This window comes from Exophiala spinifera (genome assembly GCF_000836115.1).
Source record: "Exophiala spinifera strain CBS 89968 unplaced genomic scaffold supercont1.1, whole genome shotgun sequence".
NCBI lineage: Eukaryota > Fungi > Ascomycota > Eurotiomycetes > Chaetothyriales > Herpotrichiellaceae > Exophiala > Exophiala spinifera.
Genome location: NW_015622513.1, coordinates 44,829 through 66,020, shown reverse-complemented (window position 1 = coordinate 66,020; position 21,192 = coordinate 44,829). Strand labels below are relative to the sequence as shown.

General features: G+C 50.0%; 9 protein-coding genes across 9 annotated transcripts; 5 read left to right on the top strand and 4 right to left on the bottom strand.

Moving 5' to 3' along the window:
* Positions 1 to 180: 180 nt before the first annotated feature.
* PV08_00024 (agmatinase) lies at positions 181 to 1,578 on the top strand (the record flags this gene model as incomplete). The annotated part of the gene is made up of 3 exons (XM_016374392.1): positions 181 to 289; positions 406 to 702; positions 806 to 1,578. The coding sequence occupies 3 exons, from the start codon at positions 181 to 183 to the stop codon at positions 1,576 to 1,578; spliced, it is 1,179 nt and encodes a 392-aa protein (XP_016239668.1).
* A 178-nt stretch (positions 1,579 to 1,756) lies between these two features.
* PV08_00023 (uncharacterized protein) lies at positions 1,757 to 3,981 on the bottom strand (the record flags this gene model as incomplete). The annotated part of the gene is made up of 2 exons (XM_016374391.1): positions 1,757 to 3,787; positions 3,913 to 3,981. The coding sequence occupies 2 exons, from the start codon at positions 3,979 to 3,981 to the stop codon at positions 1,757 to 1,759; spliced, it is 2,100 nt and encodes a 699-aa protein (XP_016239667.1).
* A 539-nt stretch (positions 3,982 to 4,520) lies between these two features.
* Positions 4,521 to 5,766, bottom strand: PV08_00022 (uncharacterized protein; the record flags this gene model as incomplete). The annotated part of the gene is made up of 6 exons (XM_016374390.1): positions 4,521 to 4,707; positions 4,784 to 4,919; positions 4,993 to 5,099; positions 5,155 to 5,397; positions 5,469 to 5,482; positions 5,536 to 5,766. 6 exons carry the CDS (start codon positions 5,764 to 5,766, stop codon positions 4,521 to 4,523), a joined length of 918 nt encoding a protein of 305 aa, XP_016239666.1.
* Positions 5,767 to 7,096: 1,330 nt separating this feature from the next.
* Positions 7,097 to 8,429, bottom strand: PV08_00021 (uncharacterized protein; the record flags this gene model as incomplete). Its single annotated transcript, XM_016374389.1, has 6 exons — positions 7,097 to 7,377; positions 7,433 to 7,657; positions 7,710 to 7,795; positions 7,861 to 7,880; positions 7,935 to 8,335; positions 8,390 to 8,429. The coding sequence occupies 6 exons, from the start codon at positions 8,427 to 8,429 to the stop codon at positions 7,097 to 7,099; spliced, it is 1,053 nt and encodes a 350-aa protein (XP_016239665.1).
* Positions 8,430 to 8,792: 363 nt separating this feature from the next.
* PV08_00020 (uncharacterized protein) lies at positions 8,793 to 10,751 on the top strand (the record flags this gene model as incomplete). The annotated part of the gene is made up of 5 exons (XM_016374388.1): positions 8,793 to 9,219; positions 9,268 to 10,005; positions 10,062 to 10,157; positions 10,208 to 10,550; positions 10,607 to 10,751. The coding sequence occupies 5 exons, from the start codon at positions 8,793 to 8,795 to the stop codon at positions 10,749 to 10,751; spliced, it is 1,749 nt and encodes a 582-aa protein (XP_016239664.1).
* A 755-nt stretch (positions 10,752 to 11,506) lies between these two features.
* On the top strand, positions 11,507 to 13,342 carry PV08_00019 (uncharacterized protein; the record flags this gene model as incomplete). The annotated part of the gene is made up of 2 exons (XM_016374387.1): positions 11,507 to 13,166; positions 13,224 to 13,342. 2 exons carry the CDS (start codon positions 11,507 to 11,509, stop codon positions 13,340 to 13,342), a joined length of 1,779 nt encoding a protein of 592 aa, XP_016239663.1.
* Positions 13,343 to 13,556: 214 nt separating this feature from the next.
* On the bottom strand, positions 13,557 to 15,757 carry PV08_00018 (uncharacterized protein; the record flags this gene model as incomplete). The annotated part of the gene is made up of 2 exons (XM_016374386.1): positions 13,557 to 15,590; positions 15,647 to 15,757. 2 exons carry the CDS (start codon positions 15,755 to 15,757, stop codon positions 13,557 to 13,559), a joined length of 2,145 nt encoding a protein of 714 aa, XP_016239662.1.
* Positions 15,758 to 16,059: 302 nt separating this feature from the next.
* PV08_00017 (uncharacterized protein) lies at positions 16,060 to 17,410 on the top strand (the record flags this gene model as incomplete). Its single annotated transcript, XM_016374385.1, has 9 exons — positions 16,060 to 16,258; positions 16,323 to 16,456; positions 16,518 to 16,572; positions 16,623 to 16,659; positions 16,711 to 16,770; positions 16,820 to 16,880; positions 16,930 to 16,949; positions 17,007 to 17,104; positions 17,154 to 17,410. 9 exons carry the CDS (start codon positions 16,060 to 16,062, stop codon positions 17,408 to 17,410), a joined length of 921 nt encoding a protein of 306 aa, XP_016239661.1.
* A 999-nt stretch (positions 17,411 to 18,409) lies between these two features.
* On the top strand, positions 18,410 to 19,734 carry PV08_00016 (uncharacterized protein; the record flags this gene model as incomplete). The annotated part of the gene is made up of 5 exons (XM_016374384.1): positions 18,410 to 18,668; positions 18,726 to 19,212; positions 19,275 to 19,517; positions 19,565 to 19,580; positions 19,654 to 19,734. The coding sequence occupies 5 exons, from the start codon at positions 18,410 to 18,412 to the stop codon at positions 19,732 to 19,734; spliced, it is 1,086 nt and encodes a 361-aa protein (XP_016239660.1).
* Between the last annotated feature and the right edge of the window lie 1,458 nt (positions 19,735 to 21,192).

Here is a 21,192-nt window from a genome sequence, read left to right as displayed (position 1 = left end):
TGTCTCTTCCTACGCATGGCATCTACATCATACAAAACTAGGCCATATCTCAGTCTTTCGCTTCGCTCTCACCGGAAATCGCAGATTCGGAGCGGCGGTCAGAACATTGTCTAGAGTCCGCTGTTGCTTTGCTATCGCATCCTTGACAAGGTCTTCAACCCTGCAGTGTCTTGTCCGATAATGGCGCCCTCCAAGCTCGTTTGGGCAGTGTCTTTGCTCGCAACGACGCAAGTGAGTCAAGTTTGGGGAAAGATTAATGTTGGGCCAAATTTCAAGTATCCTATCGAAGGTGCGTGTGCTTCCAACTGGAATTCAGTTTATCATTGCTATGAGCTTTTCAGAGTCCAGTAACCAAGAGAAAATGAAGAAGTACCAGGGCACACTGACGTTGTTATTTCCTTCCAGACCTGGACTATGACTTGCCCTTCTCTAACATAGTTACTTTCGCACATCTACCATGGGAGCGATGCTTCAATCTCAAGCATGACAGTGCCTTTGACATCGCCGTTGTTGGCTTCCCCTTCGATACCACTGTCAGCGTCAAGCCCGGGGCAAGATATGGACCCCGAGGTATCCGATCAGGAAGCACAAAAGAAAAGCCTGGCCGAACATATAACGTCAACTATAATCTTGATTGGCATCAAAACTGGGCAAGGATAATTGATTGTGGCGATGTCCCTGTCACACCTTATGACAATGCACGTAAGTGACGAACTCCAGCAGCACGAGCATGAAGCCGTCCAGAGAGATCGCACGAGGACATATTGAGATTCAAAGATCATTGTCGACTAACCCGCCGAACCAGACGCATACAAACAAATGGAGCAAGGCTACCGCATGCTCCTGCATAAACCCGTCACCCTGACCTCCTCCAGCCCGCCATCCCTGGACAAAGTCACCCACCCACGCCTCATATCTATGGGAGGCGACCATTCCATCATGCTCCCGATCCTACGCTCCCTGAAATCCGTCTACGGTCCCATCTCCGTCATCCACTTTGACTCGCACCTCGACTCTCTTAACCCGACAAAAGGCTACAGCGGCGTGGTATCGGAACAATCACAGTTCACTCACGGCACCTTCTTCTGGCACGCAGCCCAAGAAGGCTGCATCGCCAACTCCTCCGTGCACGGCGGCTTGCGCACTAAACTCTTCTCGCCAGCCGACTATGCCAATGACGCCGAGGTGGGCTTCTCCCTGATCCACGCACGCGATATCGACGACATTGGCATACAGGGCATCATTGAAAAGATCCGCGCCGCGGTGGGAGAGAGCATGGCGTATATTTCTGTGGACATTGATGTTTTAGATCCGAGCGCGGCCCCGGCAACGGGCGCTCCTGAGGCTGGAGGGTGGACGACGAGGGAATTCAAGCGGATTCTGGAGGGTATCAAAGATTTGAATCTGGTGGGGGCTGATGTTGTGGAGGTGGCGCCCGATTACGATACCAATGCAGAGATCACGTCGATTGCGGCGGCTGATATCATGATAGACATCATCTCGGCCATGGTGGAGAAAGGCCCCTTGGGGTCTGAGAAGTTCGACCTTAAGGGAAACGGTGGTAAGGACGAGTTGTGAGAGTGGACGGGTGAGCCCTATAGATGTATGATCGGAAATAAGGCCCATAGACCATCTATCGCTGGTACACAGGCGAAGTATGCCGCTACGACTCAGACAACTACCCTTAAATCGCACAGGAGAAGTGCGTAGATATTTGGCACATTGCCAGCTTTCATTCGAAAAAAGGGGAAGAGTGTTAGAAGAGCACAATATCCCAGCCCTTCTCCTCCATGAACAGATCCCACCTCCGTCCGTCCTCGGCATCCCAGTAAGCCCTCATTGCCTTCCTCGCTCTCTCCACGTTTCCCATCCCAAACCGTCCCATCTTCTTCATCCTGTTGTCGATTTTCCGTCTCTGCTCACCATCATCCGTCTCACATCCTGCGCTGAAGACAGGCCACAAGATCAAAATACTCGCCGCTGAGTCAGCGTGGAGCTTTTCGAGGTTTTCAAGGATCATATAGACGGCGTGGGCGGGCTTGATATGAGATTTGGGAAGATTTTGTACGCGGCGGTACAGATGCAGAAGAGCCGCGTAGACAAAGATGCGGTGCGTCAGGCGCATTTCTTCGGCCACGTCTATTCTTGTCGTGGGGCTGGAGGTGGATGGTTGGGTGCTGGTGCCGACGGGAGGGAGAGAGAAGGAGGAGAAAGAGGGCGACTGTCGGCCGTGATGCGTAGTGAGCGAAGGAGGCGCTGAGCGTTCGAAGAGCGCGTGTAGCTGGCTTTCAATCAAATCAATCTCCTCTAGCGTCTCACGACGGAGCTTGCATCGAATGTGCATGTCAGCTATAGCCTCTTGGTCTTCAGAGTCTGAGGGATCACTGTCATTCTTCATCGCTCTTGATGCGGCAGAGGCTGCAAGGGCAATTTTGGCCCGTTTCTGCTGCACGCGTGCCATCCGCCCGATTTTTGCCAGCAGGGGCATCAGCTCTAACGAACAGCCCATGAACTCGTCGACGTAGCCCCTGCAGTGGTCAGGGGTGGTGCTCGACCAATAGTGGCCGTCCGGGATGGTGCTCTTGCCTAAGCCTGAGACGCCGGCGAAGATGTCGAGCGTCGCGAACCATTTCATTAGGAATAGTTGTGTAGGATCTGTGATTGTGAGAGTGCTCGCTAGCGAGCGGGGGTGGAAGAGTTCGAGGTCAGAGCTGGAGCCGTCGCCAGTGCTGTGCTCGCTATTGGTTTCCCGCTGGATGGCGGAAAATAACAAGTTCTTTACGCCTTGTAAGTGCATGCGCCACATACTAAGATCCCCCGAGATAACGTCGCTGGTGCATAAGGCTAGAGCGGTGGAGATGGTCTCCATCTTGTGCACAGAGCTTTGGTCGCTGACGGCTTCACGTAAACCTGCAAGTGCAGGGCCCGTAAACTTGATGATTGTTTTGGACATGTCGGGGGACAAGTCACCTCGCAGACGAGTGTAGTGGCTACAAGCTGACGCAAGCAGTGCGGATAGTAAGTGTGGCGTGGTGACGGCAGCCTGGAGGAGGGTCTCTCGGAGAGGATTGCCTCGCGGCGACAGAGGGAAGATGACGGACGACGTGTACGTATGATAATGGTGTAGAAAGAAGCGTGATTCTGTTGAGGAGAGAAGATCCGACGGCATGAAGATGAGAGGATGGTTTAAAGCGACAGGGTTGTGATCGAGGATCTGCGAGGGGTGATTGGCGTCAGAAAGAGCCTGGATCATGGCCTCATCATCACCGTCCACATATTCATGGCCGCTAGCATTCAGTAACTGATGGACAAGTTCAAAAGATTCAGCTGGCGACATCAATTCAGCACCGCCGACAGGTGTAGTGAAACTGGCCGAGTCTGTCCCAAAATCGCCTCCAACATCACCAGCGGCAGCACTGATGTCGTCGCCCTCTTGTTCTCTGGATACAAGGATTGGTTGTGATTGCGAAGTCTCACACATGTCCCAGTTGTCTGCGGAAGACAGAAAACCAGAGGAAAAGTGCCCTGATAACGTGCTCGACACCCCATCTCCATCCTCAGAGCCGCCTCTCGCCACCACCTTCGTTGCATCATCCCCAGTTGTAGGGTCGAAGAGAAAAGCATTGAAGAGGGCACCAGCCGAGCGCTCAACAGAGTCTCCTTGCGGCACCTTTGACTTCCGTGGTTTCTTGAAAGGTCTCCCTCCCGTCCAGGAGAGGTTCAGCTCATACTTGCACCGATCGGGACATCGCTTGCACCGCGTGCAGTTGGGTTTCTTTTCGTCACACTATAGTACAGAAGTTGAATAGGCTCACATGAGTAAGAATGTTTATTTAAGGGTCTCAAATACTATCAGATGCAAGTTGAGGGACTTTGACGAGGAAAGGTTTGTGGGGGAAGGGAAGCTTATACCTTGATTTTCTTCCTTTTGCATTCGGCACAGCCAGTCCGCGTCTTGGTGAATATTCGGGTGTCGCCCATTACAGAACGTGTGGATAGTGAAGTGATCAATGGGAAATGATCAAGTACTGCAATGATATCTTGATTTGGAAGTGTATAACTTGAAGAGACGTTGAACTGATGATTTAGAAATCACTAAGCGAATGCATCAGAGCTAATCGGAAGGTCGTGGGAAACCGGAGGAGCATAGGACGGATCAAGGCGTCGAAGTCGTCTTTGGCTTATCTGTGGTCCATACGGCGGACAGAAGATAGAAAGATAGGGACATAACCAATACAATGCTTGAAATAAGGATCCATCGCGGCCGTGGGGGAATTACTTTAGGCTTATCTGTCCGCCGACAAGTGGAGGCCGAAAGGCCTGGACTTTTGTCCCACTTGTTTCCCTCGCAATCAAGCATCCATCCTACATCGCACACGAGTGAAGCATCAAGGTAATAATTGAGCAAGTGCTCCTCCTTGCGATCGGCAACTGTGCATAATACAATCGCATACAGGCGCACCAAGTCAGCTCCTTGGAAGTGGTATATGCTGGGTTAACCCTTCCGGTTCATCATATTATCAAACAGTCGTTCCATTGGCTTCCTCTGCCTTGAGCCAATCCTCCTTCGTGGGGTACATCTTTCGAAACGTCCTGGCCATCTGATAAATTGGAACCCATTCCACTCCTTCGTGAGTATTTACCCATTCAATGAATCTCTCGTGGGCCATTATCACATGTGGATGACCGCTAGCGTCAGGGTGGATGCTGGAGAAGACAAACACGTCACGTAATGTCAGCTTTGGGCAGCGATGGAGATGAAGAGAAGCTGGATCAGACGTACCACATGGGGAAGATGAAATAGTCGTATTCCCGGTAAAAGTACTCGAACCTCTCTTTCCAGATCTTGATAATAGTGTCGGGATCCTGCCACCCACCGCAGTTGGGCATGTTTTGCACGAATGTTAGAGGAATGAAATCTGATTACGCCGTCAGCACTCAGTTCTGCCGCAATGAAGGTGAGGATCCGTGAGAGTGGGCAGGTCATCCTACCGTCTTGGAACCAGTTCATGGGAATTTCGACTAGATCAGTGAGTTTGCCACGAACAAGAGGCTTCATCCAAGACGAAGCCGGCTTGCTTGGGTCAACCTTTTCCCATCTGTTCACTTCAATCAGCCTTTGGCGTGGGTTGGACTTGAACGGAGGTGGCCTACTGATCACCCACTCGAAGGTAATACGGAACACAATCTCTATGCATCGCACTGTGATCGTATTCCATACCCTTGTCGACGAGAAGCTGTGCAGAGGCTTCTGAAATCTGACACATCGGCGTCACGATTCCTTTGGGAGGTTCGCCAACGAATTTGGTGAGCAAATCATAGGTGTGGTTGAAGACATCTTCCTGCTGTTGTGGAGAGAGTTTATTTGGCTCTTCATGTGAATATCCATGCAGTCCACTATACAGGTCAGAATCTCAGAAAGCACATCGTTATACACATCATTATGGACATGCGGAAGAGTTGCTCACATCTCATGACCGGCCTTGTAAAGAGTTAGCCTATTTCTCATTCAGTTATGATCCTAGCACCACTTACGTCTCGAATGGCAGCACATTCGTTGGGAAATGTTTCCAGGGAGTGACCTGGGATATAAAAGGTTTGGGTCATGTTATACTTTTTGAACATCTTGAGCAATCGATGAACGTTGACTTCTCCAGCTTGCAGTCCTCGAGAGATATCGCAAATCGAGTCTTCGCCGCCATATGACCCGATCCATCCGGATACAGCGTCGACGTCGACACCATAGCCAATCTGTACCTTCTTCATAGTGAACCCGGATAACGTAATGAATAGATTGATCTTCCTTGTAATCTGGCGCTCGAGACGCTGATTCTATATATCATATCGGGATAGAAGTAAACATAGGCTCCTTTGATCCCACAACCGATATTAAGGTAACTCGGACCGATTCTCACAAGAGACCGATTATCAGTTCACATTAATGCAATCAACGCACAATCAATTGGCGTGGAAGTTCCGACATCGCATTGAGTTACCTTTTTGAGCGAATTCGAGGCTCACTAGGCCGACTCCACCAAGAGGTAATTGGTAAGCTTCAAGGCGATTCACTTATCGATCGCTGAGGCCGCCAAACGAGGAAGGTAGACGATACCCACACCAGATGTGAACATCTCCTCTCATTTGATGGCAGAACATGTAGGATGAATGTCATCTAGCTTTGGAGGCGGAGTTCATCGGGTACCAACAAAGGCATCTGCTTCGCTTCGCCATCTCTCCCTGATACAAGAGTGTTTCGTCCGGATGGTCTAGATCTAGGATCTTGTTTACACAGGTAGGTATTTCTTGCATCTTCGGCTATATAACGGTAGCAATATACGAGGATGATGGCAAAGTTACGAAGAAAACCTTGCTACCAACCAGGTGGGCCGATCATGCTGAAGACGATGCCTGATAGCCAGGATTTATTCAACTTGAGCATGTAGTTTCTAACCATGGGATCAAAACTCATATGAGGAGCGAGACTATCTGTACGGCATAGTCGACGAAGATCAGAAGCTACACGCCGGTCTGGAGAGCTATTGAGGATGCTCTTAATCAACAACAAGAAGAAAATCGCAGACAGCCCTCATCATATCCGCGAAGATACACACCATCTCTCGATCGTCTGAAGTCGGCGGGATACTCTCAGATACCAGACTTGCAGATCTGATAATGGCCCTCTGAACTGGAAGATAGACTACAAGATCTGCAATAAATACCGCGAGAAGACAGACTGGCAAATCCACCAAGCCCTGACGATTTATGCGGATGCACAATCATAAAACACCTTTGATGGCACCGGCTGGATCGACATCAAATCCGCAAATATGACCATGTGCGTGCTCAGGGCTCGTCTACCTTTGACAGCAGAATTTTGCAACGACCAGAAATCGAAGAAATTTATTTCAGCAAAACATCTCGCTTACGAACAGGAACTCTCCACAGCGGCGCAGGAAGAGTACGAACATGAATCGGTTTAGTCGAACTTAATAGGAAGCATAGTAAATTTAATCCTTGTGTATCGCTTTTCTTGTTCCTTGAATGTCCTATCTTGCCTCAGCTAAGTTAATCAGAAGGTCGCTCCCTTCGTGCCGACTTAAGCGTCTAGGTCCGTGGCCTCCGCGTTTTCGAATAGTCTATACTGACGGCCGTGAACAAGCTTTTTAACTTTCGATCGCGTGTTATTCTCCACCAGTTTGGTCGCTGCCGTAACATCTACGCGAAACGGTTTAATAGGTGCTTCGTCGTGCAAACACCAGATGATCTGGGGAGGCTCCTTGAGCCATCGGCAGATGTCAAGGACGGCTTCTGCTGCGCTACCATCATAGGGTCGACCATCAATATTCGCTCTGCCCGCAACGGACTGGATGAGAATGTCTGTACATCTTTAGTTCCTTTGACTTCTGCGTATGCTGTATGGGCCTGAAAGTACCTGGCTTGGGCTCTAGTTTTTCCAGGATACCCTGATAGCCTCCTAGGTGGCTGTTCCACATCAGAGTTCTTTGCCCCATGTGGAAAGAAAACGTCATCTGGCCACCGTCGAAGGCACTCATGACATTCTGTTTTCGATCGGAAATGTAATCAATGAATGGTTTCATGTGATTCCGCTCTTCCGCTGGGAGGATGTCGCCCATTCGAAGAAGTCCATACCTCATACCTACCGCTCAAGTCAGAGTTTGGCTGCTGCAAAGGCGATGATTTGCTCGTACCTCGAGTAATATCTATTGTGCAGGCGTACTGAGAACTACCCGTGTACACTGTAGCAGTGTCCATTGTGTCGGTGAGGTCAGCATGGCTAAAGCATGTGTTAGTACATAAGACTCAAGAGGACAAGGACTCACTAGCCTTGTTCCGGGTAACAGACAATGAAGGCTCGGCCACTATTAGGATAAGCGTACATTCGCTGGAGGATACACCAAGCCTGGCTAACTTACAGCATGAACATCCATGGCTGCCAAGGAAGGATCAGGAAGAATTGGAGCGCCGGGAGGCCCTGGTGCCGTAGGAACTTCGTTCCTTCGTGCTGCTTCCCATATATCACGGGCGAAAAGAGGAATTCTTTCACCACCGGCAACTGGTATGAGTTGTTCCTCGGCCACTCCGGCTTCTCTCAACATGTTAATGGCTTCGCCGTTGGCAATCACTATTGCTCCAGTCTTTTTCGCTAGTCGATCACAACCTGGGAGGTGATCAAAATGTGCATGCGAGATAAAAATGTAGTCAGCATGATCGACATCGTCGATTCGGAGGTACGAGTCGATGTTGCTCGGTCGCTCAAGCCAAGTGTCTAGGAATAGCGTGAGGCCGCATGCCCGAAGACGGAAAGTCGTGGCTCCTAGCAGGTACTGGGTTAGTGACCGACTGTGTCGACTTTTGCTTCCGGGCTTACCAAACCACTCCAAAGTGTAGGGATCAGCTTGCGTGATCATCCTCCCAGTAATCTCCAAACCCAAAAGCTAACTGAAAATTGCAAAGCTTTGTGATTTATGTATGTACCGCCATAGAGAGGCGGTTCGCCATGCGACCATCCGGGTTATTTGATGAATAGCTTAAATGACTAGAACGCCACAAACCCCACGAACAAGCCATCTCCACAATCCACATCTTGCAACTCCGGAGCTCCCGAACTGTCCACGTGTGCAACTCCAGACTTTGATGCCTGTCCCCGGCTCCTAGATCCCCCCGGGGGGGGGGGGGGGGGGGGGGGGGGGTGGAGAGGCTCCAGCTTCGGGGGTTTAAATACAAGTGGTGTGAGTCTTTTCCTTAATTCTAAGCACGTCGTGGCCAGCGCTATGGAGACTACAAAACCCACCGCCCCCGAACATCTGGAGCAGCATGAGCTGCGTGCCACACCAACTGAAACTGCGGTGCCGATTGCGACCGTGGAAGAGTCAGAACTCGATTATTCTGTTGCCTTCAGGACTTGGGCTGCTATAGCGGCGCTCGCACTGGCGAATTGCAATGCCACTTTGTCAAACACAACCAATACCATCATCAAATACCAAGTTCAGGATGTGGGAGGAGCATCGCTTGCCAGCTGGATCGCCAACAGCAACTTCCTTCTGACCCTGGCTTGTGGCCCGATCTTTGGCTATCTGGCCGATCGACTCGGGAAGCTGTGGTTTATTGTGGGCGGCTGTGCTGTCGGTGTCGTCGGATCCTTCATCAGTTCCTCTGCTCAGAACGTGCACACTATCATTGGCGGCAACATTCTCACTGGTAAGGTTTTACTCTACGCAACCAGGGATTGTTTCTGAGGTTTCATAGGTATTGCCAATGCCGGCTGTATTGTCTCTATCGCTGCAAATCAGGAGATTGTGCCTAGTCGGGTTCGACCATATGTGTTTGGCTTTGCTCAGACCATCAATAGCATCGCAGCCGTCGTCGGGACATTCACCGCCGGTGCCTTTGCACAAGCTGGCAACTGGCAATGGAGCTATCGCCTCAATGGTATCGTTTACGCTATTGCGGGTATCTCTGTGCTGTTGTCTTACCGACCACCGCCGACGGCGATCCGCCGGACAACCAACTTGCGCGAAATCATCCTTGGGTGCGACTTCATCGGCGTTATCTTACTTGCGGGCTCATTCGCTTGTATAGTGATTGCATTGACTTGGGGTGGATCACAATATGCCTGGAGTTCAGGAATGATCGTCGGGTTGCTTGTTGGCGGCTGTATTGGCCTGGTCGTCTTCGGCTTATATGAGTGGAAAGGCGCGAGATCAAACGCCGTCCTCGATCACCGCCTCTTTGACAGCGCCAACTTCCCGATCCTTTGCTTTATCTGCCTCATCGATGGCATGCTCCTGCTCGGAGTCAACGTACTTTACTCACACGAAATACCTGCGGTGTTCGGCGGTGATGCTGTTAGGACAGCTGTCATCCTCAGTCCTTATCTAATTACCTCAACTCTTGGCTGCTTGCCTGCCGGATTGATCATGGGTCGGACCAAGGCATACAGAACTCTCTTGGTATCAGCTCTTCTCTTTGTTAGCCTCTTCACAGGTATTTGTCTAACCCTCCCTATCTTTCCGGCAACTATTGACCAGTTTTCGATGCAGGGCTCATGGCGCTTCTAAACCCAGACAGGGTGAGATGGGCACTGGCGTTTTCGGCACTCTTTGGAGTGGGCACGGCTGTCACAACCGTAATTCCAAGTAAGCCGACATATTTCCTTCTGGCTGTGCAGGTGAGCTTACTTGCCCAGTCGTTGCACTAGGTCTGTCCGTGCCGTCTTTTCTGCTAGGGACGGCTGGCACTCTCAGTATTTCCTCCCGTGCTCTGGGGGGGATTACTGGTGTTACCGTTTACACAGCTATCTACGACAACAAATTTGCGCAAATCCAACCCCACAAGATCGATAAAGTTCTTGTCGCGGCAAATGAGCGCAAGTTGTTGCCACTTGTGCTTGAGGCATTATCGTCTCCTGCTCCCGCCCCGGTGTCTCTTGCCCAAGTACCAGGGTTACCTGGAAACTTGATTGGCCCTATCGTTAAAGCAGTAGCCGCCGCAAACGCTGAGGCATACAAGTATGTCTGGATCACAATAATGTGAGTTGTCGTTCCAATATCTTTTCGAAAAGCATCGATTCTAATTCGGCTCGCAGGGCTATTGTTCTTGGTGGTGCGATCGCATGCCTCTTCCTGAAGTCTGTCAAGGCAGACATGAATTCTCACGTCGAGTCCGCCTTGGAGCATTCGACTACTCGAGACCTTCAAATGGGGAAAAAAACGGTTCCACCAGAGGTCTAGTATGGGACTGAAACATCGACGGCGATAGGCAGCAGATGTCACGAGAAGGGTTCAGAACTTTTTTGATGAGAAGGATCGTGGACGCATCAGACATTAGCACTTTATGTAGGGAACAGACATAAACATCTAGCTAGAATTTATAGGATCGGTGTTCCACGCTCACCCATAGGCGAATACCGAGATGCATAAAACTGTGTCAAGCGTTTTGCATGGCCTGCGGATTGCTCCAAGAGTGCGTGTCAGGAAGCATTTTTGAACCCCACGAAAGCAGTGTCGTGTGTTTGCGGTAAGCATGGCTGTCGTGAGCACTAAGGATTGGTTATTGTCGGACGAAGCTTGATCGAATTCTGCGGATTCGCTATACCATATAGAGTACTGGTACCCTAGTACGTAGGATATCTCAAGTATTGTTGGTTCGCGACAGACATAGGGTCTTGCTAGCCCTCCGAGAGTCATGCGATTGAAAGCCGGCACTGTTATCAATCACGAGAGGTAATAGAAAGGGGCCCCATTTGTCCAAGATTAAGGGTCCCCGAGATTAGGACATACCACAATTTGTTTCCCCTCATGCATGTGCGAGCGGTGGAGAGCCTCACTTGTGGAGATGACTTCCCACTGCCTACTTCCTATATTAACGATGCAATTTCGGTAGACATCTACAATATGGTGTTAACTCGCTGGAATCCTCTATCCAGTCTGATTCTGACTGTGGCGTATCCAAGGGTTTATCTGTCAGTCCGAAGCTTTCTGCAGCTATGATCGCACATTACCGGACGCCCGCCGCCACCTTCGACGACGTACCTGGGGAGCTACCAGGATCCACGCTCGCCGGAACTAAAGCTCAAAACGCCGAAGTCAGCGATGCCCTCTCCCTACTGAATGGTTTACAGTTTGATGACCTTGCCGACAATGTCATCTGGAGGGATCTGCTCGCATTGACTGGGACGTACAGAACGATCTATTCCCCGTCCAAAGTTTTCACCACTTTTCAAAAGCTCTCGCAATTGAGGTCGAGGTCTGCCTTTTCCCAAACTAACCGTCCACCGAGAATTTCAACAGCTTTGGGAAAATCCTGGACAGAGGTGGACTTCGACTTTGAGGTTCAACATGGCACGCTTTCCGCGCTATGCAGTGGTACAGTGTCTTTGATCCTTGGCCTCGACAGTAAGTGGCGCATATGGATGATCCGCACGTGGCTAGAGAGCTATCGTGGACATGGTGACCCCGATATCTTGGAGCCCAAGGTCAAAGGCAGCCTTGGTAATGGAAAACTGGACACTGAATACGACGCTGTCATCGTTGGTGGTGGCCAGGCTGGTCTCTCTCTGGCAGGGCGGATGCAAGCCCTGAACTTGAACTACACTTTACTGGAACAGAACGCGGAGCTTGGAGATATCTGGAATCAACGGTACGAATCGCTGACATGGCACACTCCCAAGGAGTACGGTGAACTTCCATTTAGTCCTGCTTTTGATCCAGAAGATCCTGTGTTGGTTCCAACACAACGGATCGCCTCGGCACATAAAGCTTGGGCAGAAAAGTATGGCATCAAAGCTCAAACCAGCACGTGCGTAAACAAGGCAACTTGGGACGAAGAACGACAGCGTTGGATAGTACATGCAACTAGTCACGGAGAGAAGATCACTTTGATCTCCAAAAATCTTGTCATCTGCATTGGAGGCGGCTCATCTACCCCATATCTGCCCGCCTGGGCACAGCCTAAGCAGGTTCTTGCATCTCAATTTTCTGGTACCATCATCCACAGCAAGGACTATCGAAACTGTCACGCGTGGGCCGGACAACGTGGTGTGGTTGTTGGCACTGCAAATACGGGACACGATATGGCCGAAGACATGGTAAAAGCAGGCATGCATACTACCATGATTCAGCGCAACCCTACGTTTGTTATGCCCGTGGAATGGCTTCACGCTGGCATGATCGCCGACTACAATCAAAATAAAGATTCTGCCCGAGCGGACCGAGAAGCATTTACGTATCCGTACAAGATTACGAGGGAGATCATCAAGGGCACAGTGCGTCAGCTGATAGACAAAAATCCGGAACGATTTGATGCCCTTGAAAGAGCAGGCTTCAAGGTGGAAAGATACGGCGACATCATCAATAACATATTTGTGCGATTGGGTGGGCACTATGTTGACACGGGTGCTTCTGCAAGAATAGCGGCCGGACAAATCAAAATGAATACTCAATCAATCAAGAGCTTGACCAAGGACGGTCTGTTGTTCGAAGATGGGAGCGAGCTGAAAGCAGACTTAATTGTCCTTGCAACAGGTTTTGAGCACAACTTTCGCAAGCAAACGGAGCAAATCCTCGGACCCATCGCTGATCAGATAGACGATTACTGGGGCATCGACCGGGAGGGAGAAATCAGAGCGTTGGCAAAACCTGCAGGACGTAAGTACTACTACCCACTGTACAAGGAATGCATTAAACTAACCTTTGCCATCCTAGATCCTAATTTATACTACCTGGGTGGGGATACCAGAATGGCCCGATTCTTCTCGAGATTTGTGGCTCTCTTGGTGCAGGCCGAAGTCTTCGGCTCCGGAGCTGAGCCTTATCGGAATTAGCATACGATTCCTAAGATTCCAGATGAGTGCCGATTTTTTGGTTGGGACGGTTTTTACGATGACACTCTGAGGACCAGTTCTTTTCGCGCTCGCAGAGAAAACCATGAGGGCCGGCCAGATGGCCTAGCTTTGCCATCCATATACACCGTTATAAACGATAGAACCTAACCAACTACTGGCGCAAAAGAGTCCTAAGTATGAAGGTGCTAAATGTTCAACATTCTTCTTGACGCGCAGCCATTAATTGCGCAAGGGTTTGATGCATCTCCTTGGTGATTCGCCACTTTGGGCCTGTTGAGTCCAACATTGTTTGCAATGTGTTGAAGTCGACCAAAGTATTTCGAAAATCGTGGCGGGCACCCCTTTTAAGCGTACCAGACTGAAGGTACTCCGAAGTAGGAGAGAGTACCGACGCAGTCGACGTTCCTTCTACGTTAAATTCGCATACTTCTCTCCAGTTGATACTCCGTGGCACCTGGCAACGGGTAGAATCGGTTGGGACTGTCGCTATGAGTATAATCGCAGCGGTATAAAGTGCTGATGGGAGATGCAAAGTGTTGTACATGACGACGGGCAGTTGTTTGACAAGGTCCAGAATGGTAAATGCGTGCAGCATTGCTCGTCGGGCATGGTGCGACCCACGCCATGCGTCGACGTCAAATTTGGTATCCGGCACACCTCCATATGCATGATATCTGTCCAGCTCAATATTATACTTTCTGCATAATCCTCCAATGATGTTCCGAGTTTCGACGCAAAAATTAATGCAGACGGTATGCCAACGTACTGAAAGATCCGAAGCATCTGCGACAGGCAGGCGTCTAGTGATCTGAGAGTCAAAGAGCCGCCAGAGCGCACGGCTCAACGCCGGTCTTGTAGGCAAGCCAATCGACGGGCCCGCGGCTTCAGCGGTTTCGGTAATGAGAGATTGGAGTGCTTCTAGGACCACAGGCACTGCGAAGTGCGGCCAGAAAGATTTGGAAGGTTCGACATCGAAGTTGAACAGGTCCAAGAGAAGCTGCCGACACGTCAATGTGGAATGCAAATCTTGACTGCCAGCAATTTCAACCCATTCATCGGCGCTGGAGGCATCGAACATTTCGTCACTGCATGGCATTGCCACGTTGTTGATGGTGTGCAACGCAGTGTTTGGTAGGCCACAAGACTGTGCAATGAGCCCGTCCAAGATGTAGTGCCCGAACAACGCTCGACGACGACCTTCTGCAGCGGCCCAAGACCTCCACATGTCCGTCCTCGACGCTTCGTTCATTCTGAAAATGGGTCGCTCCGACTTCTCCTCAGAAGTAAACAAATTGAAGTGTCTCGCCCAGTGCAGTCCTTGTCCACGCAGGGCAAGGCTTGTGTGCTTCAAGACCCCGTTGCTCGATAAGACAGCATATGCCTGACTCAACAAAGCCGTGAGGACAAGCTGCATACCTGTAATCTGCTCATCTTCTGGAGAAGTGCTCGAAAAGCTTTGCCAGGAGGTAGCAACTGCAGCGTGTACGACCCTCCAAAGCGCTTCGCCCATTGTCGCTGCGCTGTCTCCTGCAACAAACAGCGAACCTATCGCGACCATGCTGAGTAATAATGTTGGGGTGCAACGTTTCAGAGAAAACGTCTGCTCGTGCATGACAGGAAAGATGCGTAGGAATTGGGAAAAGAAACAGCCGAGGCACACTTCCAGGAAATGAACAGGTACTCCTGTGGCTTCAACCTCGCCCGACAAATTGTGAGAGAACTCACTGACCAGACGTTTCAGATGCCCTAGAGCCTGACGGGCGTGTGTTGATGCTGCATCGCTAGGTCCAGAATCGCCACTCGGTTCACCAAGCGCTGTGACGGCTGCGTTCAGAAGAAGCTGGGAGCTACAAAAGTGCTGATCATTGTCTAAGGAGAAAAACTCTGTAAAGATGTCTTCTGATAGTCCAGCCCAGGAATACGGCTCATGACTGCTCGGGTCAACTGCGGTGTCTGTAGGCACTGAATCTGAGAACAGCGCCGTCAAGGATTGAGAGTCTAGCTGCAGGTCAACCGGGAATATTGGCGTATGCATTGCTGGCACGAGGGGATCAGCCACGGGGTGAATAGGGGATTCGAGCACACTTGAGACGCTGACATCCTCTTTATCGGCGGCATGGTGAGTCTTTCTGTGGCGTGCTAAGGAATCTAGACGATTAAAACGTCTTTGACAGTCAGGGTTGGGACAGACAAACGGTTTCGAACCGCTGTGAATGCGCTCGTGTCTCTGTTTGATCCTTCATTAACCTATCTCCGAGCAGATACCCCTACGACAGTACTCACCTTTAGATGCTCAGGCTTCGAGAATAATCTCTGGCAGTGAGGACATTGCCGACTAGAGCGTTTGGACCCCGCATCGGGGTCAGGAGCAGGCGCAATGCCCACGGAATCCATGTCTTGTGGAGGGCGAAAGCTGTCAAGGTGGAAAACCGTAGTTAATGACCAGCAGAATTTTCCTGGGGGAGGGGGGAAGTTGTGCCAAGTCGAGAGCGTGGGTCAAAGCGGCCGTGGAGATTGTGGAGAGCGTGGATAGTATGGAGGCTGATTTCGCGTCGGCTCCGTGTGGGGAGCTCTGTACAAAGGTTGTGCCAGGACTCAACACTGTGCTTGCTTGAGCTCGAGATATTTAACCGAAATCAAGTATTGGCCTTCGAGTGTTTCAACGATAATTCCTTTGGAAACTTTTGTGTCGCAACATGGCGCCCCCAGGAAATGTTATCTGTACAGGGCCGCTGCACAAATTTACCCTGCGCACAACAGCCCATGACTACCCTGAAATCAATCCAGGAAGCTTCGCCAACAAGTTTCGAGGACAGACTGCCCTAATCACCGGATCTGGCCGCGGAATTGGGAAGTCCATTGCCGCTGCATTTGCAAGTGCAGGATACTCTGTGGGTATGTAACCACTTTTGAGCTCGATCAGAACCACTTTGTCATGACTAAGTCTCGCCATGTGCAGCAATAACTGCCCGAAGTGCCGATCAAGTCGACGCCACAGTAAAAGAACTACAAAAGCAGTATCCCGATAACAAGTTTATTGGGGTCGCCGCAGATGGCTGCGATCGAAATGACCTGGAGAAGCTGGTTAGCACAGTAAGTTGCTAGGTCAAAGGCTTCACCATTCACGCAAGCCTCTCTAATCTTGCGATGCCAGGTTAACCAAAAACTTGGTGATATCGATGTGTTAGTGTGCAACGCGGGGACAAATAGTTGGCAGCATCGCCCGACCCTATTGAATATGCGCTGAGGCGTCTTCTAGCGTTCATGCCCTTCACTATGACAGACCCGGACGATTGGTGAGCTTCATCAAATTCTTCGACTAATAGTTTTGAACTTAAGTTAAATAGGTGGTATTCCTTGGAAATCAATCTGAAATCTCCGACCGAGCTCACTAGGATTGTACTACCGTAAGTATATCTTCTACACAAGAATCGGGTAACTGGTTAACATTAGCAGACAAATGCGGAAACGTAATTCTGGAAAGATTATCTATACTTCATCAAGAGCAGCAGTCGCGGTGAGTGGCAATATCTCTCTCCAGCTTGCATTTCTAATGTGATCTCAAGGACCTTCCCTGGACGACTGCGTGAGTATTTTGCAATCATAGTGCTACATCTGCCCAACTGCTAACTCATTCTTTTAGCTACGGAGCCGGTAAAACGGGCATCACACGCTTTGCAGCTTGTCTACAGGTTGAGCTCGATCAGACCCAGAAGATAGATTTTGGCTTCGAAGAGAACGGTTAGTTTCATTCTTCCACTACCATACTTATGTCTGACTGTTCTCCAAGGAATTTCTCTATTCAGTATCCATCCTGGGGAGATTGAAACGGATCTCCACACGACAGGATTTCCCGAGAAGACACATAAGGATGCTCCATATATTATCGAGCACATGAGGGCCCTAGACGCCAAACGACCCCATTTCGATGCATCTCTACCAGCCTATACTTGTGTCTACCTTGCTTCGGGGAAAGCGCAGAAGCTTCGTGGGCAATACGTGGATTGCACCCGCGATATTGGGGAGGTATTGGCTGCAAGACCTTAGAATAGAACCTTCATCAAATTCAGGTCAGAGTTGAAAGCTTGAGCTCTATCAATAAAGGACGCCACAAAAGGCGGAGAGTCACGTTTAAACATGCGGATAGTATAGTCTCTCTATCGATTTCCCAAGGTTTCTCGTTGAGTGTCATAGCTGCCGTTGTAGTGTAAGCTAGCTGCTAGAGAATCTTTAGACGGTAGTAGCGTTGGAGGCTTCCCTCCTACATACTTGCTCGGCCAAGACATCGCTTTAGTTTAAATGCGCCACAACTTGGATCTAGCGGTTCTTAATCTTACTGCAGGGCAACTCTTCTTACCAACTTCAGTCCGTTTCGTCCTCTCGGTTCAGTTGTGAACCCGGTGGATCGAAGGACAAGACGGTATGTCTCGATGACATCGAGTGTTTGTATTTGTTGAAGCGTATCACGGACTGATCCTAGAAATTGTGCAATTCTGTATGCTTTCTCACAGTTCGCTTCTGGTCTTGCGAACTTCAGAGAGGGGAACACAACGGAACCCTATGTTACTTGTTGGCTCGCATCCCGACTTAATGTTGGGAGGAAAGCCCTTATTATCCGAGAATTGGATCGTAATCAGTGAACATTTAGTATCGCTGCTAAGAAGGATGTTCAGTCTGCAGCTAAGAAGGATGTTCAGTCTGCAGCTAGGCCCCAAAGTCGGGCAAAAGTCTCAACTGTTTCTATGCCTTTGCCGATCAAGAACCTCGTCAGATTGAGACAGCATTACGAGTCTCTGTTGAGCGGGCAGCGATGGTGTTTGTGATAGGCTCCTATTCTGGCTCCAAATAGCCTGCGTTGATGCCATATTGGTTGATTACCGATTGCATCATTCTGGCCCGAGTTGACGGCAGCCGGTCATTCTCAAGCATTAAATGGCCACAATCCCCACTCACGAGGAACGGAATACTTTTCAACCAATTTAATCCCAACGTTAAAGTCCTAATATATCACGACTTCGATTTACCTTATCCGACACCCCTGTGACTATGGCCACCGTTGCAGTTGCTTTGACATTTGCACCACCAGATATTAGCTATACACCAGATGCTGAGAAGTTTGCTGCGAGAACACGACGCCGCCAGGAGACGGAACGACTTGAGAAAACACTTCCTGTCGGCTTTCCCCGGGAGCTTGTCTCTGATCTTGTATGGGACGGCCAAGATCTTCCCAGCAAATATGACTGGACTTATGAGCTGAGTGATAAAGAATTGGTCGAGATTGAAGCAGCACTTAGGCATTTCCAAGGTTTGTCCTATAACTGCCGATTTATCTTCGACTGCAGCTGAATCACACCTGTTCAAGCATTAAACAAACCCTTGGGGTTCATTGACCAGGACACATTCCCATTGCCGACGCTTCATTCAGCACTGCGTGAAGTATCTTTTGAACTCCACCACGGCCACGGTTTCAAAGTCCTTAGAGGTCTACCGGTCAGCAAGCATACACGAGAGGAGAATATTATTATATATGCTGGTGTCTCCTCACACAGTGCTGCTGTACGAGGCCGCCAAGACAATCAGTTTGAAGGCAAGCCAGCAGATGTTGTACTTAATCACATCAAAGACCTCAGCACAACAGCGGACAAGGACAAGATCGGGGCTCCTGCCTACACCACGGACAAACAGGTCTTTCGAACCGACTCGGGTGACATTGTCGCATTATTTGCTTTGAGCACAGCGGCCGAAGGTGGAGTCAGCAGACTGGCGAGCACCTGGCGAGTGTACAATGAGCTCGCCAAAACAAGGCCAGACTTGATTCGTACCCTTGCCGAGCCATGGCCAGCTGAAAAGTACGTGGCAAACATGGTCCTTCCTTCCACGAATATGTTATTTCGTGCTAAAACTACTGTAGCTTTGGTAACAAAGGAGAACCATACGAGAACAGGCCGTTGTTGTTCTACGAACCTGCAACAGCTAGTAGTCCTGAGCGTGTGCTGCTCCAATATGCTCGGCGGACCTTTACGGGCTTCGGAGCACCACCCCGTTCTGCCAACATCCCAGCAATCACAGAAGCACAAGCCGAAGCACTGGACGCTCTTCATTTTCTGGGCGAGCGCTTCAATGTTGGGCTAGACTTTCGCCAAGGTGATGTCCAGTACGTGAACAATTTGGCTGTCTTCCACGCTCGTGATGGTTTTAAAGATACCCCAACTCAACAGTAAGTTTTGCAAGATTTCTTTGCAGCTTTTTTGATTATGCACACCAGAGATGCCGCTACTGATGTGAGATAGACGTCACCTGGTAAGGCTGTGGCTACGGGATCCAGAATATGCATGGCCTACACCGGCTCCATTGGCCGGAAGGTGGTGTAAAGTGTATGATGGAATTCAGCCTCAGAACGAGGTCTTCCCGCTCGAGCCTCGTATAAGGAGCTCGAGTGAAGGGAAGGTGCAAGGAGAGGTGACAGGTCACTGAATTGCAACATTAATTCTGCGCAATGATAAATAGTGAGACCTAAGGTATTTGCATTAATCAGAAGGTCCAGAACTTAGTTTTATGGTCTTTGCGTCACTAGATCCCAAATCGATTTCTGTATCACTCTGGAAGGCCCCTCGTGCCTCTTCCTTGAGCTGATTTCCAGAGCTGCGAGTAGAGGTGATCGACCAAATAATGGCGTACACTGTCCACTATGCATTTGTGCACGCACAGCGCCGTCCGAAAAGCCATGTGAGGACTCTACTTGATTAACCACGGGTAGGATCTTCTGCGAGAACAATACCTCCCTGTCCGCCGAAATACATGCATCTTTCTATGGTCTCCCTAATTATAAGTCGCGCCATTGGACATCAAACCACCTCAGTGAATGTCTCTCCCATTACGTCACTCTCCAGCACAATAATTCTCAACTGTAGGCCTCGAGCAAACAAGGTGTGCTTATTCACCAACCGCGGCCATAAAGCCACGCCAGTTTCAAGATATCGTCTTTCAAAGGAAGAACCGTCTCAGCATCGGGGTGTCCATCTGGGATAGGAGAAGCCGTAACCATGATGCTGATCGGATGGAGTGTGACTGTAGTAGTGATTTTTGCGTCAAATACACCGAAATCACGGCAAGAGTTTACCACCTCCAAGCAGGTGGCGTTCCACGCCGCTACCAACGTGAGTTCTTGGGATTTGGCCCGAGAACTCTTCGGGACCTTTGTTCACGAGTCCGCCTCCTTATATCCGTACAGTAAGCGATTATGCCTAAATGCCTTTCCATATTACTCAGACCCACCTCTTCGATTATTTGTTTTGTAGCCTGTCTCGGATGTCTCAGTGCATTCCTGTGACACTGTGCCGCAGTAGCCTTACAAAACAGGGCGATGCTACTTCTGTTTCGGCCGCATAATTTTGATGTAGGTGGTAGTGCTAATCACCGGATGAAGCGTGGAAGAACTTGCCTGCGAATGCGACAGTTGTTTCCTCGGTCTTACGTACTGGGACGGCGATTTCATCACATGAACCCCGAAAACAACAGGCGATTGGGTGGGTCAGGAGCCGTTCGTCAAGGTATTCTGCAATGAAATGCGCCCTCGACGCAGCAAGTGAAATTAACACCGCAAGCAGAGAGAAGTTAGCTTAGCGAGTTATTTGAGCTACTCTGCCTGGGGAAGTCGAGTCACACGGTCTCAAACTCATGCCCGGATGTCCACACAAACTCCGGATTCTGCATGCGGAGGCTCGGATTCGGGGCCTCGTGGGATCTGCCAGAGGTGTGGAGCCCACATCACCTCCGGGGCCTACTATATCCTCCAAGCTTGAGCTTGGTACGGGTTGTGCTCTCGGAAG